This window comes from Typopeltis vanoorti, chromosome 19, assembly GCF_054136105.1.
Source record: "Typopeltis vanoorti isolate ZY-2024b chromosome 19, IOZ_Tvanoo_1.0, whole genome shotgun sequence".
Classification (NCBI taxonomy): domain Eukaryota; kingdom Metazoa; phylum Arthropoda; class Arachnida; order Uropygi; family Thelyphonidae; genus Typopeltis; species Typopeltis vanoorti.
Genome location: NC_143567.1, coordinates 59,176,242 through 59,199,542, shown reverse-complemented (window position 1 = coordinate 59,199,542; position 23,301 = coordinate 59,176,242). Strand labels below are relative to the sequence as shown.

Genomic DNA, 23,301 nt, shown 5'->3' with positions numbered 1-23,301 from the left:
CTAAGGACGATTTATCTGTATATGAAAAAGTTTTCATGACTGCAGTCAAATGTGGACATAAATTAATTGCCAGTATACTAATAAATTATATTACACAAAAAATATGTTATAAATTTCCTAAAAATATTGTTAAAGAATGGATAAAGTTTGGGATGGACATATAGTCAATTATGTCCATCCCAAATGATGCAGCTCTCATAATATTGGACAATGTTTAGCACCAAGCAATTCAGGCGTTCTTGAGGCGAACTGGCACACTCCTTCTTCAGAACAAGGATAAGGCCTTGTTTGTTTTCTGGAGGGGAATTTTGATCAGCAGTGCATCCCCCCCCCCCCCCATTGCATCCCAAACGTGTTCTATGAGTTTGAGATCTTGGGACTGTGCCGGCCACTCGATTCGATTAATTTCTGTATAATGTGATGTGGCATTGTCATCCATGAAAATGAATTCTTCACCTACAGCATCACAAAACAATCAAACATGACATTGAAGAACTTCATTGCAATATTGTTCACCAGTCATAGTCCCTTTTTTCAGCATTGTAGCTTAGTGCTTCCATTAAGCATTATGCTTCCTTACACCATGATCCTATCACTGCTATATCTATCCCTTTCAAGAACATTCTTGCGATGGTAAGCAGTACCACTTTCACACCAGATCAAGTGTTGTCTTGAATCAGAGGAAAGAGTAAAATGACTTTCATCTATAAAGAGTACATTAGCCCACTAGTGTTTTGTTGTCCGATTTTTATGGATACAACACCACTCAAAACGTGCTGTACGATGAACTGTGGATAAAGGGATGGATGCAGTCTACAGCCCTTCGGGCATATAGACCTACTTGTTACAGATGTCTTGCCACAGTTTGTTGAGGTATCCATGTACTTGTGCTTGAATGGAGCTGACTTGCAAGCTGACCTACTGTGGTGTGTCGATTACATTTTGCTGTTATAACCAAAAATCTGTCTTCATGCTCTGTAGTAGAGTGAAAGCAACCTCTTAGCAAGCATCTGGAACACATTCCATTGATTTGAAACACTGCCCAGATACAATGCTATGTGAGATTCCAAAATTCCTGGCAATATCGGTAATTCTGCAGCCCTCGAGCTTTCCAATAATTCTTCCCTGTGTGAAATCATGTAGATGATGCCTTTGAGACATTACAAGACATCCACGTTTGCAACTTCATTCCTTTATGAAAAGAGCTTCTTTCAAACTCAGTTCACTTAGCACAGCTTTTTGTCTTTTATCCTGTTGAGTGCTACCACGTAACCCCTTTGTGCACAATTTGAAAATGTGAATGTGTACTACCCGCTTTCTGCTCGAAATCATCAGTTATACAAATTACCACAAGCTGACTTGTATGAATTTGCAGTTGTAATCTTCAGAAATAGTGTTCATCCTTAGATTTTGGACAATGGTATACTAGCCTTAGTAACCCAGACCTTCAATATGTCCTGATAAAAACAGATTGGAGGTAAGTCATCTCCTCATCCCCCCCCCCCAAGGAATCCAGATAACCAGATCCTGGTGACCTAACTGTGTGGTAATCCAGCTGTGACTTTATTAAAGCCTTATAAAGAGGAATAATAACCTCACTATTGTTTTTTTATCATTAACATTCAAGTAATCTGACAAGTTGTTTTAGCCCCCTTGTAATGTGTCCTTTAAACTTCAACTCCCTGTCCATAATTACCCCAACTCCCGTAGCTCACCAATTTCTTGTAGTTATTTCCATCAATGTAATAAGCAGTTTGTGATCCTTCTTCCCAAAGTGTATTACCATACACTTTGGGAAGAAGATTACCATACATGTAACTGGTACCTCTTATCCTTTGCTAATATTGGCAAAAGTCATTCTGTCATCTTCATTGACTCTCACTCTTCACAGTTTTGTATCAACAAACAAAAAACAACAACAACAATAATTCCCCTTAAATCATTACCTATATTAGTGATGAATAAAGTAAATACCAGCTACCCAATTACAGAACCTTGCAGTACACTAGTCACCTATCTTTCAAGCAACCCCATATCACCATCTTTGTATCCAATTAGTTTATGTAACTTACAGAGTTCCTTGCGATATTCTCTTGTATTACCATATAGTCATTTTTTTTATCGAATTTATTCCTTTATTATAAAAAATGAGCAAATCACTTAGACATGACCTACCTTTCACCATGACCCACCAAAACCATACTCTTCCCCTATAAAGTATCATATTTCTGTTCACCCATTCCTGATTCTACCTTTTATCGACTTCTCCAATACTTCAATCCTAAGATACTGATTGGTCTTTTGCTTACTCTATCTTGAAACCTTCTTTATGCAATGGAACTATTTTGTCCTCTTTTTACTTTCTCGGCACATTCCTTCTAAGACTTAAATTAAACAATTATCTTTCAAATTCTTGTAATATGCAGGCTGATGTCTCCTCCAATCCCATGGCCACATCTGCATTAAGGTTCTTCAATATTCTAAATACCTGCAATTCATCTATCTACATCAGTCAATATCACATCTTATGCTGCACTATCTTTACTTAAACTGTATACCCTTGCAAAATGATTGCTCAGTAAGTGAACTATTTTATCTGCTTCTGTTACCTCCCTATCATCAGCACTTGTTAATATTCATAGTCACACTTCCATTTACTCAGCATATAGTAAAAAAATTCTTTGGGATTTTCTTTGGCCTGGATTTTCTTAAGCCAGCATTCTCTGATAATTTGTTTTTGCCTTCCTTCATTACCATACTGGTAATTTCATACACATAACCCTTCTTGCCTATGCTTTTAACTGCTCACAAGTTTGCAAAGTTTTATAGTGGTATCTGCCTAGTTCAGGTCACAGGAATCAAAATAAATCCAGATAACTGATTGAAGTCGAGCTCTTGGTGTACCAGTTTGTACACTGAGAGCTCAACTTCAATCAATTATCAAAAAATCAGCTAACGCCTTTTTATTCCCGTATACGGGAGTAGGCGAGGCCATTTAGCCCTATCTAACTTTTGGAGACTGAGTGGGCAGTTCAATCTCCACTGGTACCCAATCAGAGACAGTGGCCCAAGGCTATCACTAATTAAGCGGTACGCAGTGAAGAGAGACGGCTCGAATGTGCCGCCATCTCGTGGTCCCTAACCCTAACACAATATATTTAATGTCTGAATCAATTATCTTAATGAGTAATTCTGAGATAAGGCTAAGACAGAAAAATAGTTCAAGGGAAATTAATGAAAATGCACTGGATTTATGCTAATGAGGGATTATCAATATAACATTTTTACCTTTTCACATAAATAATGGAGAAATCATAAACAGAATGAGAAATAAAAGATTAGCAAAACATGTTTAAAGAAGAAAAATGGCTGGAAACACTACCCAGAAGAAGACAAAAATATACTTGAACTGATGCATTTAGAAATGCTTATTGATATTGAAATGTAAGAGTTGATTAGATCAAAATCCAGACAAATTAGAAACTAATTTGGGAAAAAACAAAATTTTTGATATGAAACTAATTGTAAAGGATTAACTGTGTTAAATCTGTCATAAACTGTCAATTTATTGGTATTAGTTAGACATAGTTGATAGATTTAGTGGGGCAATGTGAGGGGTATAGTATTTTCAAGGAGGATAAAGAGAACAGGATTTGGGAATTGCTGATGATAGCAAGTGAACTGCATCCAAAAAAAAAGAGTAGACATGTATCAGAAAATGAGTGAAGACAGTGCATTTGATGCTCTGTCTTCACTATCTCACCCATCTGGTTGAGATAGAGGTCAACCTGACAGATGTAGAATTCTTTGCTACTATAGGCCACAAGGTCTCACTTTAGTAAGTATGGGAGTAGCAAACCTGAGGTACATGATGTATCAGAACAACCCTTTGCTATCTTACTTTTTCATCTCATGCAGTGGGAATCTACCTTCTCTCCCACCATACCCTGATAAAGCTAGAAGAGGAGTGGCAAACCAGCTCCATTAAAATTGTGAAAACCCCCTATAAATAAAGAATTATTGCGAAGCCAAAATAATGGAAAAAAGGAGCGAAAGTTGTGAAGCCCTTTTACATTGACCAAATCTGAATCGGAACAATTGTCTCTCTCTCTCTCTCAAAAGTTTGGGAGATTCTTATCTTATGTAACCATCAAAAATTGTTTTTAATAATATTATTTATTAATACTAACATGCTGCAATCAACAACCACCAACTGCTGTATGCAGTGTGTAGAAACAAGCAATCCTTTGATTGCTTGCTTCTACACACTGATGATGATTATTATTATTATTATCTGAGACCTACAGGGAGCCAAGGACTCATCGAGGGAGGCTGTAAATTACCCAACCCAGCTATCATACTTTCCCTTAAATTCATTTACACTAGATGCACTGACTACCCCTACGGGCAAATTATTCCACTCACTGCTCTCTGGGAGAAAAACCTAGCTCTTACCCCTTTCTTGACTGAGAACAACCTTAATTTCCATGGATGTCCCCCTGTGTTCTCTCCCCGCCTTCCATATAATGAAAACTTTTATCATTTGAAATGCTATAATACCCATTCAAAAGTTTGTAGATCTCTATCATATCACCCCTCTTTCTCCTGTTAACCAGCATCTGCAATCCACAAACAAAGTAGATAGAATGTGCAGATCTTCCAAAAATACTTGGCTGGAAGAAAACGCAAATATGTGTGAAGTAGTCCATAAAAAGAATGATAGCAAGAAGCTGTATATAAGATTATAAAAGAACTAAGAAAAACACCCAAAGCAGACCACTAAAATGAAAAACAAAAATGATATTGGAACTGGAAAAATTCAAGCGATAAAAAGAAATTTGGAAAGTATATTATCAGATACTTTTCCAGAGGGAAGAAGACTGGAAAAACACAAATGAAGAAACAAAGAGGAAAAATGCACTATCTATAATAAAAGAAGACACTTTGACAGCTATAAACTAAATGAACTTGTTTGAGTTGCTGGTTATGATGAATTTCCTACTGAACTATGGAAATATGGTGGCATAGCAGCCATCAATTTCCTACTTGGACTTTTTAATCAAATATTATATACTGGTGAAATTCCAGATGACTGAAAGATAGGCATCATAATACCAATTTTCAAAAAGGGAGATAAACAAAGGTGTGAAAATTATAGGCCCATAACACTGCTAAGTCATAGCTAAAGAATCCTCACACACATCATACAAAACAGAATATAGATACTAATGAATGAGACAATAGAAGATCAAGCAGGCTTCAGACCTAGGAGGTCTACTATTGACCATATTTATAGAGTTAATAACCTAACTGAAAAGAAAAGAAACTATAAACGTTTTGTGCAAAAATTGACCAGCTTGACGGAATACACCGCCGCCCTATTACAAGTTGTCCTAGCCGAACCTAATAGGAAAGCAAATGCTAAAAGTGCCCATATATCGCCTTCTATTGGTTCATTTTAATAAGGTTTCACTAGTCTGACAGCTGTTTCAAACTCATTGGTTTTCATCAGAGACTAGGCAGAAACCTAAGAGAGCAAAAATTCTCAGTACTAGTGAACTTGAAGCGTCGGAGAAGTGTATTTTCCGTAAGTGAACTCTCGGTTGGTGCTTAAATATTTACTAAAATAAAGAGCCAAAAGGCTTCATTTCAGTGACACGAAATTATATAAATTAAGTGGATATCTACTTAATTTATATAATTTTGCATCACCGAAATGATGCCTTTGGACTCTTTATTTTAGTAAATGTTGTATTTTATCTTTCACCAAATTTCCAATACTTTTACAACTACTCCTGATATATTAATTGGTCTGTAGTTTGCTACCTCTGTCTTTGAGCCACTTTTATGCAATGGTACTATCTTATCCTTTTTCCACTCCCTTGGAACCCTGCCAGAGCTGAGGTTAGATAGATGTTTGTGATGTGAGCACTCATTATTTGATCAGTCTCATCTGCTTCTGAAAAAAGGGTACCACATGCATTCGCTAAAGTGATTCTTTTGCATTCATTTTTTTTTTGTTTTACTTGCCACATAACTAGAAGTGCATGGGATGTGAACTTCTAGTCTTTCACAGGATTCCACATAGAACTCTGTTGCATAAATTGGAGCAAATGGAGATGGATATGAATCAGATGATTTGGATTCCAGGGCAGCTGATGGACAGATATCAAAGGAGAAGGCTAGTGACTAGTGATGTACCATAGAGCCAGGACTTGGTCTTCTGTTTAATTTGCAAATCTATGATATAGGAAATGATTTCATGGGAAATATTCATTTGTTTGCTGATGATGCAAAACTGGGAAGAGTAATAATAAATGAAGTTGATGTAGAGATCCAGAAGGATGACTTAAATAGACAGGCAGTATGGGCAAAGGAAAATGGCTGCAGTTTAACATGGCCAAGTGTAAGGAGATGCACTTTGGGAAAAGTACATCACAAGTTATGCACTATATTGATGGAACTGAACCGCAGGAAACTAATGAGGCCAGGGACTTCCAAGAGATTGTGAATAGGGAGTGAAGTTTTGAGGGCATATTGCAAGGATAGAACTGCACATCAGATTAGATGGTTGCTGAAGAACACACTGACAAGCAGACACAGGGAGGGTTTGTTCTTCTTTATAAGACTTTAATAAGGCCACATCTGGATTACTGCTTGCAGATATCTAGTCACCTGAATTCCGTCTGGATGAAGAAGTGGTGGAGGGGATCCAAAGGTGAGCAACAGAGATTGTGGACAGGTCTATGGAATGCTCTATGAGAATAGATTGAAGGTCTGTAGACTTCAAAACTACTGATAGGTGAAAAAGAGGAGACATGATAGAAGCATATAAGTTTTTAAAGGGGTTTTATAGGATTGACACTGAAGCATTTTTCAGTATATCCCAGAAAGGGAGAGAATGAGGGATCACCCATGGAAATTATGTAAGAGTGTGATGAGTATGGGTGTTCAGACTAGTTTTTTTGCTTGGAGGATGATGAATGGGTTGCCAGAGGTGGTTGTAAGCGCTTTGTTAATGAGTTAAGAAGAGATATGATAGATATTGTGAATAATGGGTCTCCATTGAGTCTTCTGATCCATGGAGATACTCATATAATAATATCACAGAAAATCTTGATGTGAATACAACTATAGGATTTGACCCAATTTCTCCAATACCTTTGCCCACCATTTCTGAAATGCTAATTGGTTGATAAACTGCTGCCCTCAGTCTTGAAGCCTCCTTTACACAACTGAACTAATTTCCGCTTTTTCGACTTTCTTGAGATCCACTAAAGTTGACATTTAGATTAAACAATGTGGTCAAAGGTGCTTTCCCCTAATATGGGACAGCATTCAGAAGAAGAAAAAAAAACCACTTGCCCGTGATCTGGCTGAAGAAGGACTTAGAAGTTCCTCTAGAATCAAACTTAGAATGGTCTTTCTTCAGGCAGCCTAGAGCTATGAATGAAAAAGCCATTTTCCACAGGCTAGACATTCCTATACTTCTTTATAAGGCCTTGATAAAACCCATATTGCATACTATATATACGATCACCTGGGATTCTGGGGGATGAGGAAGATTTGAAAAGGATCTCGAGGTGAGTGACTCGAAAAATGTTGGCAGGTCTATTATTACTTAGTAATAACCTACAAACAGGTGGACTGAGTCTAAAACTATTGGTTGCCAGGAGACAAAGGGGACCCACCCACAACTATTATTATTAATATGTTATGGCCAAGAGTCTTGGCCATAACACTATATACTACTGTCTGAAATAATTTTTTATGAAGTTGTGAAATTAAACATTTGATTTCCCGGAATGAAAAACTCTATTGACCCATGCCAGGATCGTTATCTCGGTAACCAATCTACAAACAACCTACAAACAGGTGGACTGAGTCTAAAACTATTGGTTGCCAGGAGACAAAGGGGACCCACCCACAACTATTATTATTATTATTATTAATATGTTATGGCCACGAGTCTTGGCCATAACATATTAATATCTCGGTAACCAATCGAAGAGAAGCTTATAAAATGTTTTTCTAGTCATCAAGTATAAATTAAACATAGTCTTTCTTCCAACGGCCTAGGTGCTTATGCTTGCAAGCACCATTTTTTATATTAATATACTATTTTACTTAATAATAACCTACAAACAGGTGGACTGGGTTTAAAACTATTTGTTGCCAGGAGACAAAGGAGGCCCACCCACAACTATTATTCTTATTATTATTATTACGTGCAACTCCAAGGAGTCAAGAGCCTCATCGAGGGAGACCCTAACATCATGTCAAGAACAACTATTTGACATTCACACAGTATCTATCATACCTCACCTTGAACTCATTCACAGTCATGACACCCACAACAGACTCTGGCAGCTTATTCCACTCATTCTCCATGTAAAAAACTTAGCTCTAACACCCTTGCTAACCACACTCTTGCCCAGCTTCCATGTATAGCCCCTATTCCTCCCACCAGTCCAGTCCTCAAAAATACTTCTGAATTAATCTTATAGAAACCCTTCAGTAATTTGAATGTCTCAATCATATCACCCCTTTTTCGCCTATCAACCAATTTCTGCAACCCACAAATCTTCAACCTGTTCTCATAAGGTTCATTCCATAGACCTGCTATCATCTTGGTCACTCGTCTCTGGATCCTCTCCACCTCCTCCCCATCAAGAAGAAACCCTGGCACCCATATCTTGGCACTGTAGTCTAGATGGGGTCTTATCAAGGCTCAATACAGAGGAACAATGACCTGTTTGTCTCTTCTTGTTAAGGTATTTTTCAGCAACCAAGTGATTTGATGAGCTGATTTAGCCACTTTTGAGATGTGCCCCGTAAACTTCAACTCCCTATCCACCAACACTCCCAAATCCCTGGCCTCATCAATCTCCTGGAGTACAGTTTCACCAATGTGATATACTGCTGCTAATCTTTTCACCCCAAAATGCATAACCTTACACTTTGCCACATTAAATTGACATCCATTCTCCTTAGTCCAGTCCTCCAAACTACCCAAATCATCCTGCAAAATTTTGACATCCTGTGGACTCACTATCTGTGATCAGGGCTGCCTTTGGGCGTTTATGTTTCCATCTGTCTTTTTCATCGTAATCTGATGACTCACGAATGAGTAGGTTGAGATGGAGTGATGCTTGAGTAAAGTACTTGGTTGCTATCTGGAGGAGAAACGTTTAAAGCGCCTCTGTAGCGCAATTATGTAAGGTTTTAAAATTTGGAAAACAAAGATGGGATGCAGAATTTATGCTTGGTAAGAATATATTGTTGGAAGTAGAGGAAATAAGAGATCTGGGAGTGATAGTGGATAAGGATCTAAAATTTAGGGGTCACATCGCCAAAATTGTGAAGACAACACAAAGACTTCTGGGAATGATGAGGAGGACACTGACGTGTAGAAGTAGGGAGATTCTTGTTCCATTGTATAAGGCTTTGATTAGGCCACACATGGACTATTGTGCCCAGATTTGGTCACCTGGTTTTCAGAAGGATGAGGAGATGTTGGAAAGGGTCCAAAGGCGACTGACTAAGGTAGTTTCTGACCTCTGGAATGTCGAGTATGAGGAAAGATTGAAAAGATGTAATTTGCAGAGACTAGTGGAGAGAAGGAAGAGGGGAGATATGATAGAGACCTACAAGTTGGTAAGGGGTTGCTATAGGATCAATGGTGGAGAAGTTCTACAGCGAATAGTGGGAGATCAGGGGAGAACCAGAGGTCATCCCTGGAAACTGTATAAAGAGGGTGTGAGTAGGGGAGTGAGAGGCAGGTTTTTTTCGTGCAGAGTTGTGAATGATTGGAATGCCTTGCCTGAGAGTGTGGTGTCTGCAAGGAGTTTGAATGTGTTTAAGACCCGGTATGATGAGATGTGTGTGAGATAAAAGGACCTCCTAGATGAGTCTTTGACTCCATGAGGTCTTGTTTAATAATAATAATAATAATAATAATAATAATTGGAAGAACAGCGGTACATTGCGCCCTTCGATTGGAATAGGCCTAAGTTCAATTCTTGTCGTGATGGGAGGAATCCTTATCTGGTCAATTTCAATCAAAGGTGAGTTAGCCTACCTTATACGGAAGTTGCAGGGTTTTTCATCCCGCATACAGACAAATCGGCCCTTCAGAACACACGTAATTTACAGACAAAAAATACTAGTTGTGGTGGTGTTGGAGGTGGGCAGTAGATGGCGTTGATGGATATGATTCATAGTAGAGGTCAGGTGTAGAGACAGTTGTAGGTGTCCTCCCGCGATGAGTCTTAGGACCCTTTGGAACTATCAGTAATAATAATAATAATAACTTTGCATCATCAACAAACAAATGAATATTTCCACTCAGATCCTTTCCTATATCGTTAATGAACAAATTGAACAGTAGTGGTCCAAGAACAGAACCTTGCAGCACACCACTAGTCACAGGCCGTCTTTTGGACTCCACTCCTGATTAAACCACTCTCTGCTATCTCTCCATCAACCACCCTCCTATCCATCTCACCAACCCTCTATCCATCCCCATATGCTGCAGTTTACTGATTAGAATTCCATGTGGTATCCTGTCAAAAGCCTTAGCAAGGTCCAGTAGAATCACTGTAGATCCATTTCCCTTATCCAGTTCAGCCGCCATGGTGTTATAAAATGTGAGCAAGTTACTTTACGCATGATCTACCTTCACAAAACCATGCTGTACCCCATACAGTATCCCATTTTCAACTATCCAATCCTGTATTTTCCTCTTGACTATTTTCTCCAAGAACTTGACAACAATTCCTGATTGATCAGTAATTTACAACAGCAGTCTTTGAACCTCCTTTATGTAGTGGAACTATTTTACCCTCTTTCCAACCCCTCGGGACCAACCCAGACCCGAGACTCAAATTAAACAAAATGGTCAAGGGCACTGACAATTCTTTAGCCACTTCACGTACGACACAAGCTGGTATACCATCCAATCCCATAGACATTCAGGTTTTGTAATTGACTATTCACCTCCACTTCATTCACCACAATTCCCGTATAAGCTAATGATTCATTCATTCCTGCAATGTCACCACCTGGATGATATACTCTTGCAAAGTGCTCGATCAATAATTCCACTATATCAACTGATTCGGTTACCTCCCTACCATCGGCATTCTTTAAAATCATTCTGCCATATACATTTTTTCTTTTACTTGCAGCATATCGAAAAAACTGTTTGGAATTCTCTTTTGCCTGCATGGCTAATGTTCTTTCATAATCCGCTTTTGCTTTTCTTACCACACTCGTTACCCTTCTGGCCTGTGCTTTATACTGTTCATGTGCCTGCCAGTCATCTTTCTCCTTAAATTCCCTCCATAGCTGTTTCTTTTTTTGCAGTTCAAGCTTAATGGTGTTATTCATCCATTTAACCCCTACTTGATTTATTATTTGTACTCTAGGTATACAGTCAGCCATTGCCTCCTGCAGACACTTCTTAACCGCCTCCCATGCACTATCAACATCTAGCCTTTCAATTTTACATGCCATGGCACTGAACCAATCAAACTCCTAAGCTTGTCATATTTACCAGCCCGATAATTCCACATGTGCCCTGTCTTAACTGTAAATTCCACACCTTTAGCCACCTCCCAAGTAAAGACTCTATGATCACTCTCACCAGTAGGTGGCAACGTGGTCATATTCATTACAGCCAAATTCTCAGATGCAATTACTAGGTCAAGCACTCTCTGACTCCTATTATTTTCCATTACATGCTGTCACAGATAGTTATCCCTTAATAACTGCATAAAATCCAATTCCTTCCTCCCATGTGTCCTCTCCTCCTTCCAATCAATGTTACTATAGTTGAAATCTCCCATAATAATTACCCTCCTTCTGCTCATTTCTTCTATTTGCTTATGCATACTATCTCCACCATCTATTCCATCACCTGGTCTATAGCAGCACCCAACTGTATATTGTGTTCTGCTAGTTTCAATCTCACACCAAATAGCCTCAAATGTGCTCTTTTCTCTATCCTGCAGTTCCACTTCTATTCTCCTTGGCTGCAGCTCATCAGCTATCATCAATAACACACCTCCCCTCATTTTATTCTCCCTTTGACTCCTGAACACACCATACCGCTCACATTCAATCCCACTAGCTATATCATCTTCTGGCAGCCATGTTTCACTAATGCCAATAACCTGTGGCCTGGAGGTGCCAATCAAGGCCAAAATTTTTCCTTCTTGTTCCTAATACTTCTGGCATTAGTATACATGAATTGCAGAACCTCATTTGTCCCATCCGTATTTTGATGCCTTATACTAACTATCCCATTCTGATTTGATGTCCTTCGCACTTGCTCGGGCATGTTACACACATTCATACACTCAACTGTTTTCCTAAAGTCTGCATATCTACTCCCCCCCCCTTAATAACTCTAGTTTCCCTGATTCTGCACATCCACCTCCACTTCTTTCAACAACACCTTTTCAAGTCTCCATACACCAAATCCATTCAAATGTGAACCATCCATCTTATATAAATCCTTTCACCCATCGAACTCACTCCACACATCCACAAACTATAAAGCTATCATTTAATTTTTATAAGAAATAAATAAAATTTTCAAAAAATACATAAGTGGAAAAAAAGGTACAATTAAAATTTTTGCAAAATAAATGTATATTTTTTAGTAATTACAGTGTACATATATTGTAGCATATTACTGGCAGTGTATAGTAGATACTAAATGTAAATACAGATTGTTATAAGTGAATTTTTAATTTTAAATATTGGAAATTAAATATTTAAATATTGGAAATTAAATATTTAAATATTGATGGATATTTTTAAATAGTTTGCTTGTACTGAACATTTTACACATTAACAGTAGTTCAAAAGCATATTTCATGCAGTCCACTATATTATGAACAATGGTTTGAATTCACTAGATGATTGTGTGAATCTTTAATTGCTTCTGCATCCAATTCATCTAACAATTCCTTTTCAATGGATAGCAACATGCATGATTCCAAGTTCTCCTCAGGCAGTGAATTTCTAGCCTTGTCTTTATGATCTTTAGCTCACCAACTTGGTTGGTGAGAGTAGCTAAAGAGAGCAATGAACAGCAGTTAGCTAATGAAGCCAAAAAGAATCCTAGGGAGTTCTTTCGATATGTAGCCAGCAAAAGAAAGAATGATTATGGAAGAATGACATTGATTGGAGAAAATGGTATAAAGGCATATGTTGCAGAATGTGTGGCGGAGATACTTAATGAGCAGTTCATAAAGATCTTTCAATCTTGTGAATGTGACTTCATGGAGAGAGTGAGAACAGTTGATGATGGAAAGGAGAGACTGACTGTAAGTGAGCAAGAAGTTTTAGGGGAGTTGAGTAAACTAGATGTAAATAAGGCTGTGGGACTTGATAATATATCACCACATATTCTGAAGGAATGTGCCAGGGAGTTGACACCTGCCTTGACATATTTTTTTAATACAAGTCTCACTTGGTCAAGTTCCTAAGGAGTGAAAGGAGGGCAAAATTGTGCCATTTCATAAAGGAGGTGATCAAACTCAAGCATCAAACTATAGGCCTATCTGTGTGTCAGGTGTTGTGGTTAAGTTGTTGGAGAAGCTTGTGAGAACTAGGATCCAGAATTGGGTTGACAACAATGGTATTATCTTTGATGGACAGCATGGATTTGCTAAAGGGAGGTCATGTTTTAGTAATATACTTACTACAATAAAGTGACTGCTTTCTTGGACAGAGGAGAAGGATATACTTGGATTTCGCAAAGACTTTTGATAGAGTACCTCATGATAAGTTTACAGTCAAACTAGAGCAGATGGGGTTGGATATTAGATTAGTGCATTGGATTGGAGACTTGCTATCTGATAGGTATCAACAAGTTGTGTATGGGGGAGCAATATCCAGGAAAAGGAAAGTCACTAGTGGAGTGCCTCAGGGGTCTTTTTTAGGGCCATTACTGTTTAATTTGTATATTAATGATATTGACAAAGATTTGGATGGAGATATTCAGTTGTTCGCAAAGTTGGGACAAACCATAAAGAGTAGTGAAGATGTTGTTGGCCTTACAAGAAGACTTGAATAAATTGCGTGATTGGGCAAGGAAATGGGGATGCGAGTTCAATGTTGCAAAATGTAAGGTTTTAAAATTTGGAAAACAAAGATGGGATGCAGAATTTATGCTTGGTGAGAATATATTGTTGGCGGTAGAAGAAATAAGAGATCTTCGGGTGATAGTGGATAAGGATCTAAAATTCAGGGGGCACATCACCGAAATTGTGAAGACAACACAATGGCTTCTGGGAATGATCTGGAGGACACTGACGTGTAGAAGTAGGGAGATTCTTGTTCCATTGTATAAGGCTTTGATTAGGCCACACGTGGACTATTGTGCCCAGATTTGGTCACTGGGTTTTTGGAAGGATGAAGACATGTTGGAAAGGGTCCAAAGGCGACTGACTAAGGTAGTTTCTGACCTCTGGAATGTCGAGTATGAGGAAAGATTGAAAAGATGTAATTTGCAGAGTCTAGTGGAGAGAAGGAAGAGGGGAGATATGATAGAGACCTACAAGTTGATAAGGGGTTGTTATAGGATCAATGGTGGAGAAGTTCTACAGAGAATAGTGGGAGATCAGGGGAGAACCAGAGGTCATCCCTGGAAACTGTATAAAGAGTGTGTGAGTAGGGGAGTGAAGGGCAGGTTTTTTTCGTGCTGAGTTGTGAATGATTGGAATTCCTTGCCTGAGAGTGTGGTGTCTGCAAGGAGTTTGAGTGTGTTTAAGACACAGTATGATGAGATGTGTGTGTGAGATTAAAGGACCACCCAGATGAGTCTTTGACTCCATGAGGTCTTGGGGTAATAATAATAATGTCCTCTCACATTGGACTTGAGTAACTGATAGTGTGCAGATGGCTTTATAAAGTTCATAAAGGTTATCATATGCCTTGTCATGAAGTCTGTTGGATGCCAGAATTTTTAGTACACACAATGAGCAAGTGCTACAAATTTTACACTTATTGCAACTGGAATCCATATTCTCACCATCATTAAGCAATAGCTTTAATACATCAATGTTCAAAACAGAAGAAAACAATTTTGATCTTTGCTGATTTGTGGAGACAGCTTAATAATACCTTTCAATGCTTCATCTTCACGGCCCTTCTCTGTAATAGTTTTAAACTTTGCTGGATCCAAGCAGGATAAATCTTTATACAGCTTTTTGTGTTGTACAAAGCGTGAATCTAATGACTGGACAATGCAGTCCAGGTTTAACACATTTACTCATAAATCAGCTAGAGAGAGGAATTTCCTTCATCATTCTATAATTAGGCTCACGATATTTCCTTGAGACAAAAGCGGGAGATTCGGATGGCAAAAACGGGATGGGAGTTATGTAATATTCTGTATTCATGAAAAAGTAAGACAATAAAAAAAATTTTTTTACATAAAATATTGAGCTTACCATTATTCTTCAGGGATGCTTAAGGGTCAAAGCTGTATAACTGAGAGGAGACCTCTATATTGCCCCTAAAGGAATGCAGAGAACCGACCAGGGCTTCTGACCTAATGTCCAATCCTCACCTTCTCGTGGTGCACCCTGTTGGGTATCTACTTGGATACTGAACGAACGAACCCCATTATTCTTCATTGACAGAACCCATACAAAAAGTTAGGTGCACGTAGAGTGGAACTGTATTTCACCATGATCATACCATGCATATTTCTCCGATGAAGTGATCTCACCAGCAAATTTCGGTCTTTCAACACCTTATCATAAAACTTATCATGCTCAATGACACAATTTTGTCTTACAACTAACATGATTCTCATTGTTTCAACACTTGATCTAGATTTTTCCTTTGACCACATACTATTCATAACAGAAAATATTCTCTCAACAGTTGCTGTACTTCCTGGAAGACAAAGAATAACTCTACAATATTGCAAAAGGCTTGAATTGTAAACACCAAGTCTAGGTGTTTACCCTTCTATCAGATACAGGAATGTTTTCTTTATTACATGTATCCAAATGCCTCACAATTGTAGATTTTATGAGGATCCACAGATCGAATACACCAGTTTCTTCTGTTTCTGTGCTTGTGATGAGTTCCTCTTTCAGGTTGTATTTCTTTCCATTCAGGTGTCTTCCTTAGTAGCACCCACTTGAACTTCTCAGTTTCCTAAACTGCGCTTTCACTTATTGACATTTTCTAAGCTGTTTCATAGAAATTCTCAACTACCTCAAAAAAAAAAAAAAAAAAAAACAGCCTCATTAATTTCTCCTGAATCTACTAACATTTTCAGTTGTTTTTTGACATCAATAGTTACAAACACTTCACTTTTTTCTGGACTCTAAATTGTTTACAAGATTTTCAATGTTCATGGCTACTTCTGTGGCTGAAATATCATCTTTTTGAATTAAGCTAATGTATGTTTGGAAGGTAGACACTTGATGGTTGCAAATGACAACCACAATTTCAAACAGGAATCTTCAAACAATTTTCGCAACATAACAGGGCATTTTTCTTGCGAAAGAAAATAAGAACGAAGCCAATCAAATATGATTAAAATTCTGTCAATTGATGGACCCAAGGACAAAAATCTTGTATTTCCATGCTCTAACAATTTAGCATAATTGTTCCCTATAAAGTCTCAAAAATTTTAGTTCTTCAACTCTGACTGTGTATATATTGAAATATTTGTATACTTTCACTGCAAAACATTCAATATCAATTGTTAAACAGTCAACAGAAAACTGGAGACAATTTTGTATAATGTTATGTGTGCCCCACAACCAGTACCGTCGACAGGGTGTAGTATAGAGGTAGCCTGCCTCACGGCGCGGCTTAATAAGGGCGCTCGTTCAGCCATATTGCGGTAGACGCTGTCGCTGTTAACAATGTCTGTTAGCGTAGCAAGTGCGGAAAGAAGTTTTTCCAAGCTTAAACTTATTAAAAATCATTTGCGAACAGCAATGACCCAAGAAAGATTGGTTGGTCTAGCAACTATATCGATAGAGGTGGACATAGCTTATAATTTAAATTTAGAAGAGCTTAAAAACAGTTTTATTGTGCGGTATCACCGTAGAGCAGACATTTAATTAATATTATTATTATGTAATCGTTTTGCATTAATAATGTTTCTCCTGTAATACAAACAAAATAGCAATTGGAGATTTTCATATATTTTTGTCTTATAATCCATCAGGGGCGATATTTAATTCTTTGCCTCAGAGCGCGATCTAATCTGGCGATGGCCCTGCCCACAACCAATACCGATAATCTGTCTCTTCAGTTCAGTTTCAAGTTTTTGCCACACATTATTTTTGCCAACTCTTTAGCAACCATCAAAATAGGTTATGAGTAATATTTTATGATTGACCAATATTAAAAAGGCCTCGCCTACTCCCTATAGGGGAATAAACAGGCATTAGCTTATTATTATATTAAAGTACGCTTATAATTTTTATTAAAAATGGGACAAAATTGACATTTTTATTAAAACGACGGGACGGCCGCGAAATATTGGGGAAAAAAAACGGTACGCATGGTCAGCCTAACTATAATTTCATCTTCCTCTGTGTCTCAACTAGCAATGATGTTTCCAAAGAGTCAATTTCCAATCTGGTCATTACATTTATTTACAAATTCCAATGCCTTGCTATGAACGTTATCAAATGTTCTTCCTTCAACTTTGTTGTAGCTGAATCTATTAAACTCCATGCAGTAAACATATCTAAACCACTTCTCTGTAAATAACTTGATAACGTGGCTGTAGTTTCATATATACAAGTAAGTAAATGCTGTCAATATTGTTTCAAACTTTAGGACACTTTGAAGTAAAACATTTGCTTCTTGTTTTGCTTTTGCATCAAACTTGTCTGAAGTTTGTATCATTGATAAGCATGTCAATAACTTTACAAAAGTACTGACAGCGGCATCATCAAAATTCAAATGTAGTTGCTGCATTGGTACCATGTTATCTCACTAATTAGCTTTAATCGTTTCATTATTTCTTGTCCCAGATGTTTTCCAACAACTTCTATCCATACAGCCATTCTCGTGTATGATGTTTTCAAAAGTTGTTAAATTCTAGAGCAAATTGAAAAACGAAACTACTGGCACGTAACATTTTGTTGTTTCAGTTATCACCAAATTCAAGACATCGACATAACACCATATATGAACATGTTAATCAGCCACATCAGTAATTTTACTTTGTAAACCATATTGGCCATGGTAGCTTGCAGTTCCATCTGTACTATTAGATAAACAGTTTGGGAATCAATTTTAAGATGCTGTAATGTTTCAGTCAATAGATCAAAAAGTCCCTGTCCCGTACCATTACTTAGCACAACTGAAAGTAGTCGCTCACAGATAACACCTTTAAGCACATACCGAATAATAATGCTAAACTGATTGATGGATGAATTATCCTGTGTTGAATCAACTTAAATAGAATAATATTTTGCTTGAGAAACTTCACGACTAATTCTTTCTTTTATCATATTCAGCATAATTTGGATTAACATGTTAATAGTTGTTTTACTCAGATATGTAACAAGTCGACCACGGCCTTTACTTTGAGCCTTTCTTGTTGTTCTAATCGTTTGATTCTTTGTGTAGACTTGTTTTGTACTGTAGAAACGTGAGCTGCCATAATGGGGTTATATTTTGCCATTAACTGCACTGTAGCTAAAAAATTGCCATGATTCAGGCCTCATTATCCGGAGTGTAAGCCGATTCATTTCTGTGACCTCGAAAAGGAATTGCTTGCTTGCCTAACATCTTTATGATGTCTATAATCCTCATGACAATCCTCCTTGCTTCAACACTTCTTTCTTTTTAATTAGTGAAGATGCCAAAAAATTATTTAAGGTGCCATCATTAACCACACTGATAAATTGCTGAACATTTCTGACCATGTGCTGTTGTCGATTTGTGTAAACCATGCTTTTGCTAATACGCCTGTAGTCACTAAAGCCACGTACAGAGAGTGATGGATTGCAAGTGTTGGGAGACTCAAAGGCCAAGCAGTATAAACAATATAAGCACCTATTTTCTTTGTTATATATTAGCCATTTTCTTGGGACTGAGTCATTCATAATTTTCCTCTCATACAAACGAGAATAAAATGGCAGATCATCAAGTGGCTGAAATGAATGTTCAGCAAAAAAACTGCTTCCGATTTGCTCCTGATGGGTATCGGAAGATTCCAGCAGCAGCAGTTGTTCTTTTATTTTCTTGTGTAGGTTCATTTATAGGATGTGCTTCAGAAACCAAGTCATTTATGCCTGAAAGTATATCCGATTCCTTGTAACTAGTTGAAATAGAACAATGAAGCCAGAAGTACTGGGCCTGGGTTGGTGAGTAAACGATGCTATTGTATTTGTCTCTACATTCAAAGTAGCTCTTTCCTGTTCTTGTAACTCACAAATGATAAATCATTACATCATCACCATGAGTATTGTTTCTTGCTTCTTGATTATTTGTTGCGGAACTGTACATTGATGTGGATGGTGGTTGTGGTATTATAAAATATATAATAGACCGGCATCACTTGGCTGATTCCTGCCTTTCTGCTTCTTGTCGCTCTTTATGTTTCAGTGATCCAGATTTATGCTTTTTCTTTTTCATGCTGGTAGGGGTAATATTCCTGAAATTAAAACTTAATTAACAATAATCCACGTTGGGGAAAATGAACATCTACAATTACAATTGCGCCGCAAAAATTCAATGGAAATATGCTTTATAGATGCATTTATTATTAACAATTTTAACAATCAGTAATTTAACTGTAGAGTAAATAAAACGTATCATTATTTATTGAACTTGCATTATGCATATATATTATTATTTGAGACTGCAGCTTAAATATATTTACTATCTAGTATTTTTATACTAATTTTATACAATGAAAGAAAATACATTATATTTAAATTAAAGGGCATAGGGCCACAGTATATAAAAATATTAATTAAATACATACCTTATATTATAACTAAGATAAAAAGCCAAACGGCTATTTTTTTCTGGCGAAGTTAATTAAATTAAGGGGATAAAAATCTCTTATTATTTTACAGCCAGTATGCGAAACTCTGAGATCGAAAACTACGATCTAAGAGTTTCGCATACTGGCTGTAAAATAATAAGTGAGTTTTATCCCCTTAATTTAAATACATACCTTTTATAAAACATAGCAAGCACGAGGTGAAGAGCTCACGAAACACACTCAAACTGAGGCTGACGCAATGAAAAATATTTGCTGTCTTTGCAATGTATACAATAGCTCGATACAAAGTTGACTCCGGCTGCCTGTCAGGATCCTAGGCTGGAATTCCCATCTAAGCTTCATTGCAGTTACAATATTCAAGATCCGAGCCTATATAACGTATGCGTCAGCCTCACATAATCCAAATCAGTATTATTTTTTCGGAGTTATTTATTATATTCTTAAATATAAAGTACAGTAATCCCTCGATTAGTGCGTCATTTTTTTTCGATACCCAAATTCGATTAGTGCGCCAATATATCTCTTAAAAATAAATGTTACAGATTTTAAAAATTTTCTATCTATACATTTTTGTCTAACTATTTTAAAAAATTACTCACCAGAATGAAATAATTTAGTTTACCGATTTAAAACATTTTACGAAGTTATTTTTAATGGCATACTACACTACTTCCATGTATACTATGTTCCAAAATTTTACCACCAAAATTTATGTTGTCTGCTATAGTACGCCCACAGATTCGAGACCCTTCGACACTTCTACGCATGTCACAAAAAGGAGAATCCATTCCGATAATAGGGTAATCAATCCGTCTTCTGGGATGAGTTGTTTATTATTTCGCGTCGGAAAATTAACTTCTCTTTTATGATCATTGTAGTTTTTAAAGTGGTAACTATTTTGCTTGTATAACAGTTGGGAAATTTTATCTATAAAGCACGTGATTTCGCGTGTTGGCGACACCAATTCGTATGTCCTTCATTTCTTTCTTCCCTTCAACGATAACGTCCAAGAGTTAATTAAATCTCATTCTGAAGAATTGAGTGATTCCGATCTGCTAAATTTAGATGTACAGCTGGAAGATCCCGGAGAATATGATGAAAATTTAACCACTGATAGTCAGCCCAAAGAGATTTCACAGAAACAATTTGAAAATATTTTTCGTACAATCGAAGTTTTTAAGCAACAATGTTGACCCTGATGAAAACATAATCAGTAAAATTTGCAGAAGAGTAGAAGAGGCAATAGGGCCATACCGTCGGTTGCATGGAAAAAAAAAAAAACAAATGCCTGCCAAACTACATTAGCTCAATTCTTTGTTAATGAGCAGAACAATTAAATTTATATTCTGAACAGTGGCGCCACGGCCGGTGAAAATTTTAAGTGGGGGTGATGCATATACAAAAAAAAAAAAATTCTAATCAGTAACGAATTTATTAATAAATAAATTTACATATTAAAAATATTTCATCCTCACCACGAACAAACATCAATAATAAAAGTTTTGTATCAATAGCAAGCGCAAACGAATATCGGCGTTAGATCGCAGTGCATTTGTTTCGTGTAACGATAATTGAAAAAATATAATTCCTTTCATATTTTCAACAGTGACACTCGTCATAATTCAGTCTTGTATCTATAATAAATAAATAATTATATGTTATTTTAACAAAATAAAATAATATTGACAAAAAATAGTTTACCACACACATGCACCCATAATAAACGTTTCATATCTCACAGAAATAACGTGCATAAGGATACTAAAAATACACTGCCGTTTGGGCAGTGCGGGAATGACGTAACGTGCAATGACAAGCGCAAACGAATATGAGCGTTAGATCGCAGTGCATATGTTTCGTAATCTAAAGCGTTAATCGAACAATTCCAATTATTAACTATTCAATCAATGTCAAAACATGAGCTGTAACTTTTAACATGTATTGCATTTATATAATATTGTAAGTATTGTTATTATAAACAAACAAAATTTAAATTTTTCATTTTTTCCTTGGGGTATCGCAGTGCTTATGTACAGGCTGCCACTGATTTTGAGTTTCAGCTTCGTGGTTTTCCTTTAACTAGGCCCTGAGACATACCTTAATTTTTTTATAAAAAAATTAAGGTTCAAAAAAGAAATTTGAGGAACGAATTATACATATTCCCATAGATTATTGTATGCGATTAGTGCGTTGTCGATTAGTACGCCTGTTTTAAAGAGCGCACTAATCGAGGGATTGCTGTAACCTCGAAAAATGATTTTATTAAAATAGTAATACAGCGTAAATTTTAGTTGCATACAGTAATAATATGGGAACTTCTATTATATTTTCAAGCTACTAAAAGGTCATTAATATTTTTAACATATTGTCTAATTTTTAAGGGCCCACTTGCCATCGGGCTAGCTGACACCCTGGCCAGTCCGCCACTGCCTACAAATCTGTCATATATGTTCTTAAAATTTGTAAAACTATCTCAGTTAAAAAAAAAGGGAGGAGAAATATTAACAAACAGAATCAAGATACGAAGATAAGGTACTTAATTACTTTATAGTGTTCTTCAATATGATTTTCTTTTTCTTTTAAAGGAATATGGGAACAGCAATTTTGAAACATTTACAAATTTTATTTTTACATTTATTTGAAAAGAGAATATTCAGTGTTGACCGAGTAATAGGTAATTTATTAGTCCAACTGACTCAGATAATTGTAGATTTCTGTACCTTTTTAAATGTTAGCGATTGCTTAATCTTAATATAAAGTTGCTTTTTGGTTTAAAATTGTTTCAACGATGACTTTATTCCCTAATGTAATTTTTATTAACTGAATGAAAATTACTTTTTAGCGATATAAACAGGGCTATCTTCGCGGATTGCAAGGGATACTTCTACATTCGGAATCATCTTAGAAGAATTTCGTGCTCACTATATTGAAGAGCTTGTCATCATTTCATTTGCCTCTTTTTAAAAAAATAATAAATTTCATGTGATTTTATACAGGCGAATTGTTTTTACTTAATATACTAAAAACAGACTCTGTCATATAAAGCTGGACTTTTCTTGTTAAGTTACACAACGAAGCACATATACAAATGTGACAAATCATAGTATGGAGCCGTACCTGTATAGCCAACCCAAAAGGCTAGAAATTAATTGTTTATTTATCGATTAAAATTTTATATTCGAAAAAATAATAATGAGAAGATACAGCTGAAAATTCTTGAAGATTTCCGAGGGTGAAAACTGGAGAAAAAAAATACAAAAGGTGAATAAAAAACTAATAAATGT

The 23,301-nt window shown here is 36.7% G+C and overlaps 1 protein-coding gene across 2 annotated transcripts in view; it reads left to right on the top strand.

Annotated features, from left to right (window-relative positions):
* Positions 1-22,949, top strand: part of LOC150096152 (uncharacterized) — a 520,274-nt gene extending 497,325 nt beyond the window's left edge. Inside the window, exons 21-22 of one of the 2 annotated variants that reach the window (XR_016549966.1) lie at positions 22,399-22,549; positions 22,860-22,926. Coding sequence is in view for 1 of the 2 variants with exons in the window: in XM_090409454.1 (XP_090265580.1) it covers positions 22,860-22,867 (8 nt within the window). In the remaining variant the exon portion in view is untranslated. Of the gene's footprint in view, positions 1-22,398; positions 22,550-22,859 lie in introns of both variants that reach the window. The other variant, XM_090409454.1, reaches the window with a different exon arrangement.
* The last annotated feature ends 352 nt before the right edge of the window (positions 22,950-23,301 follow it).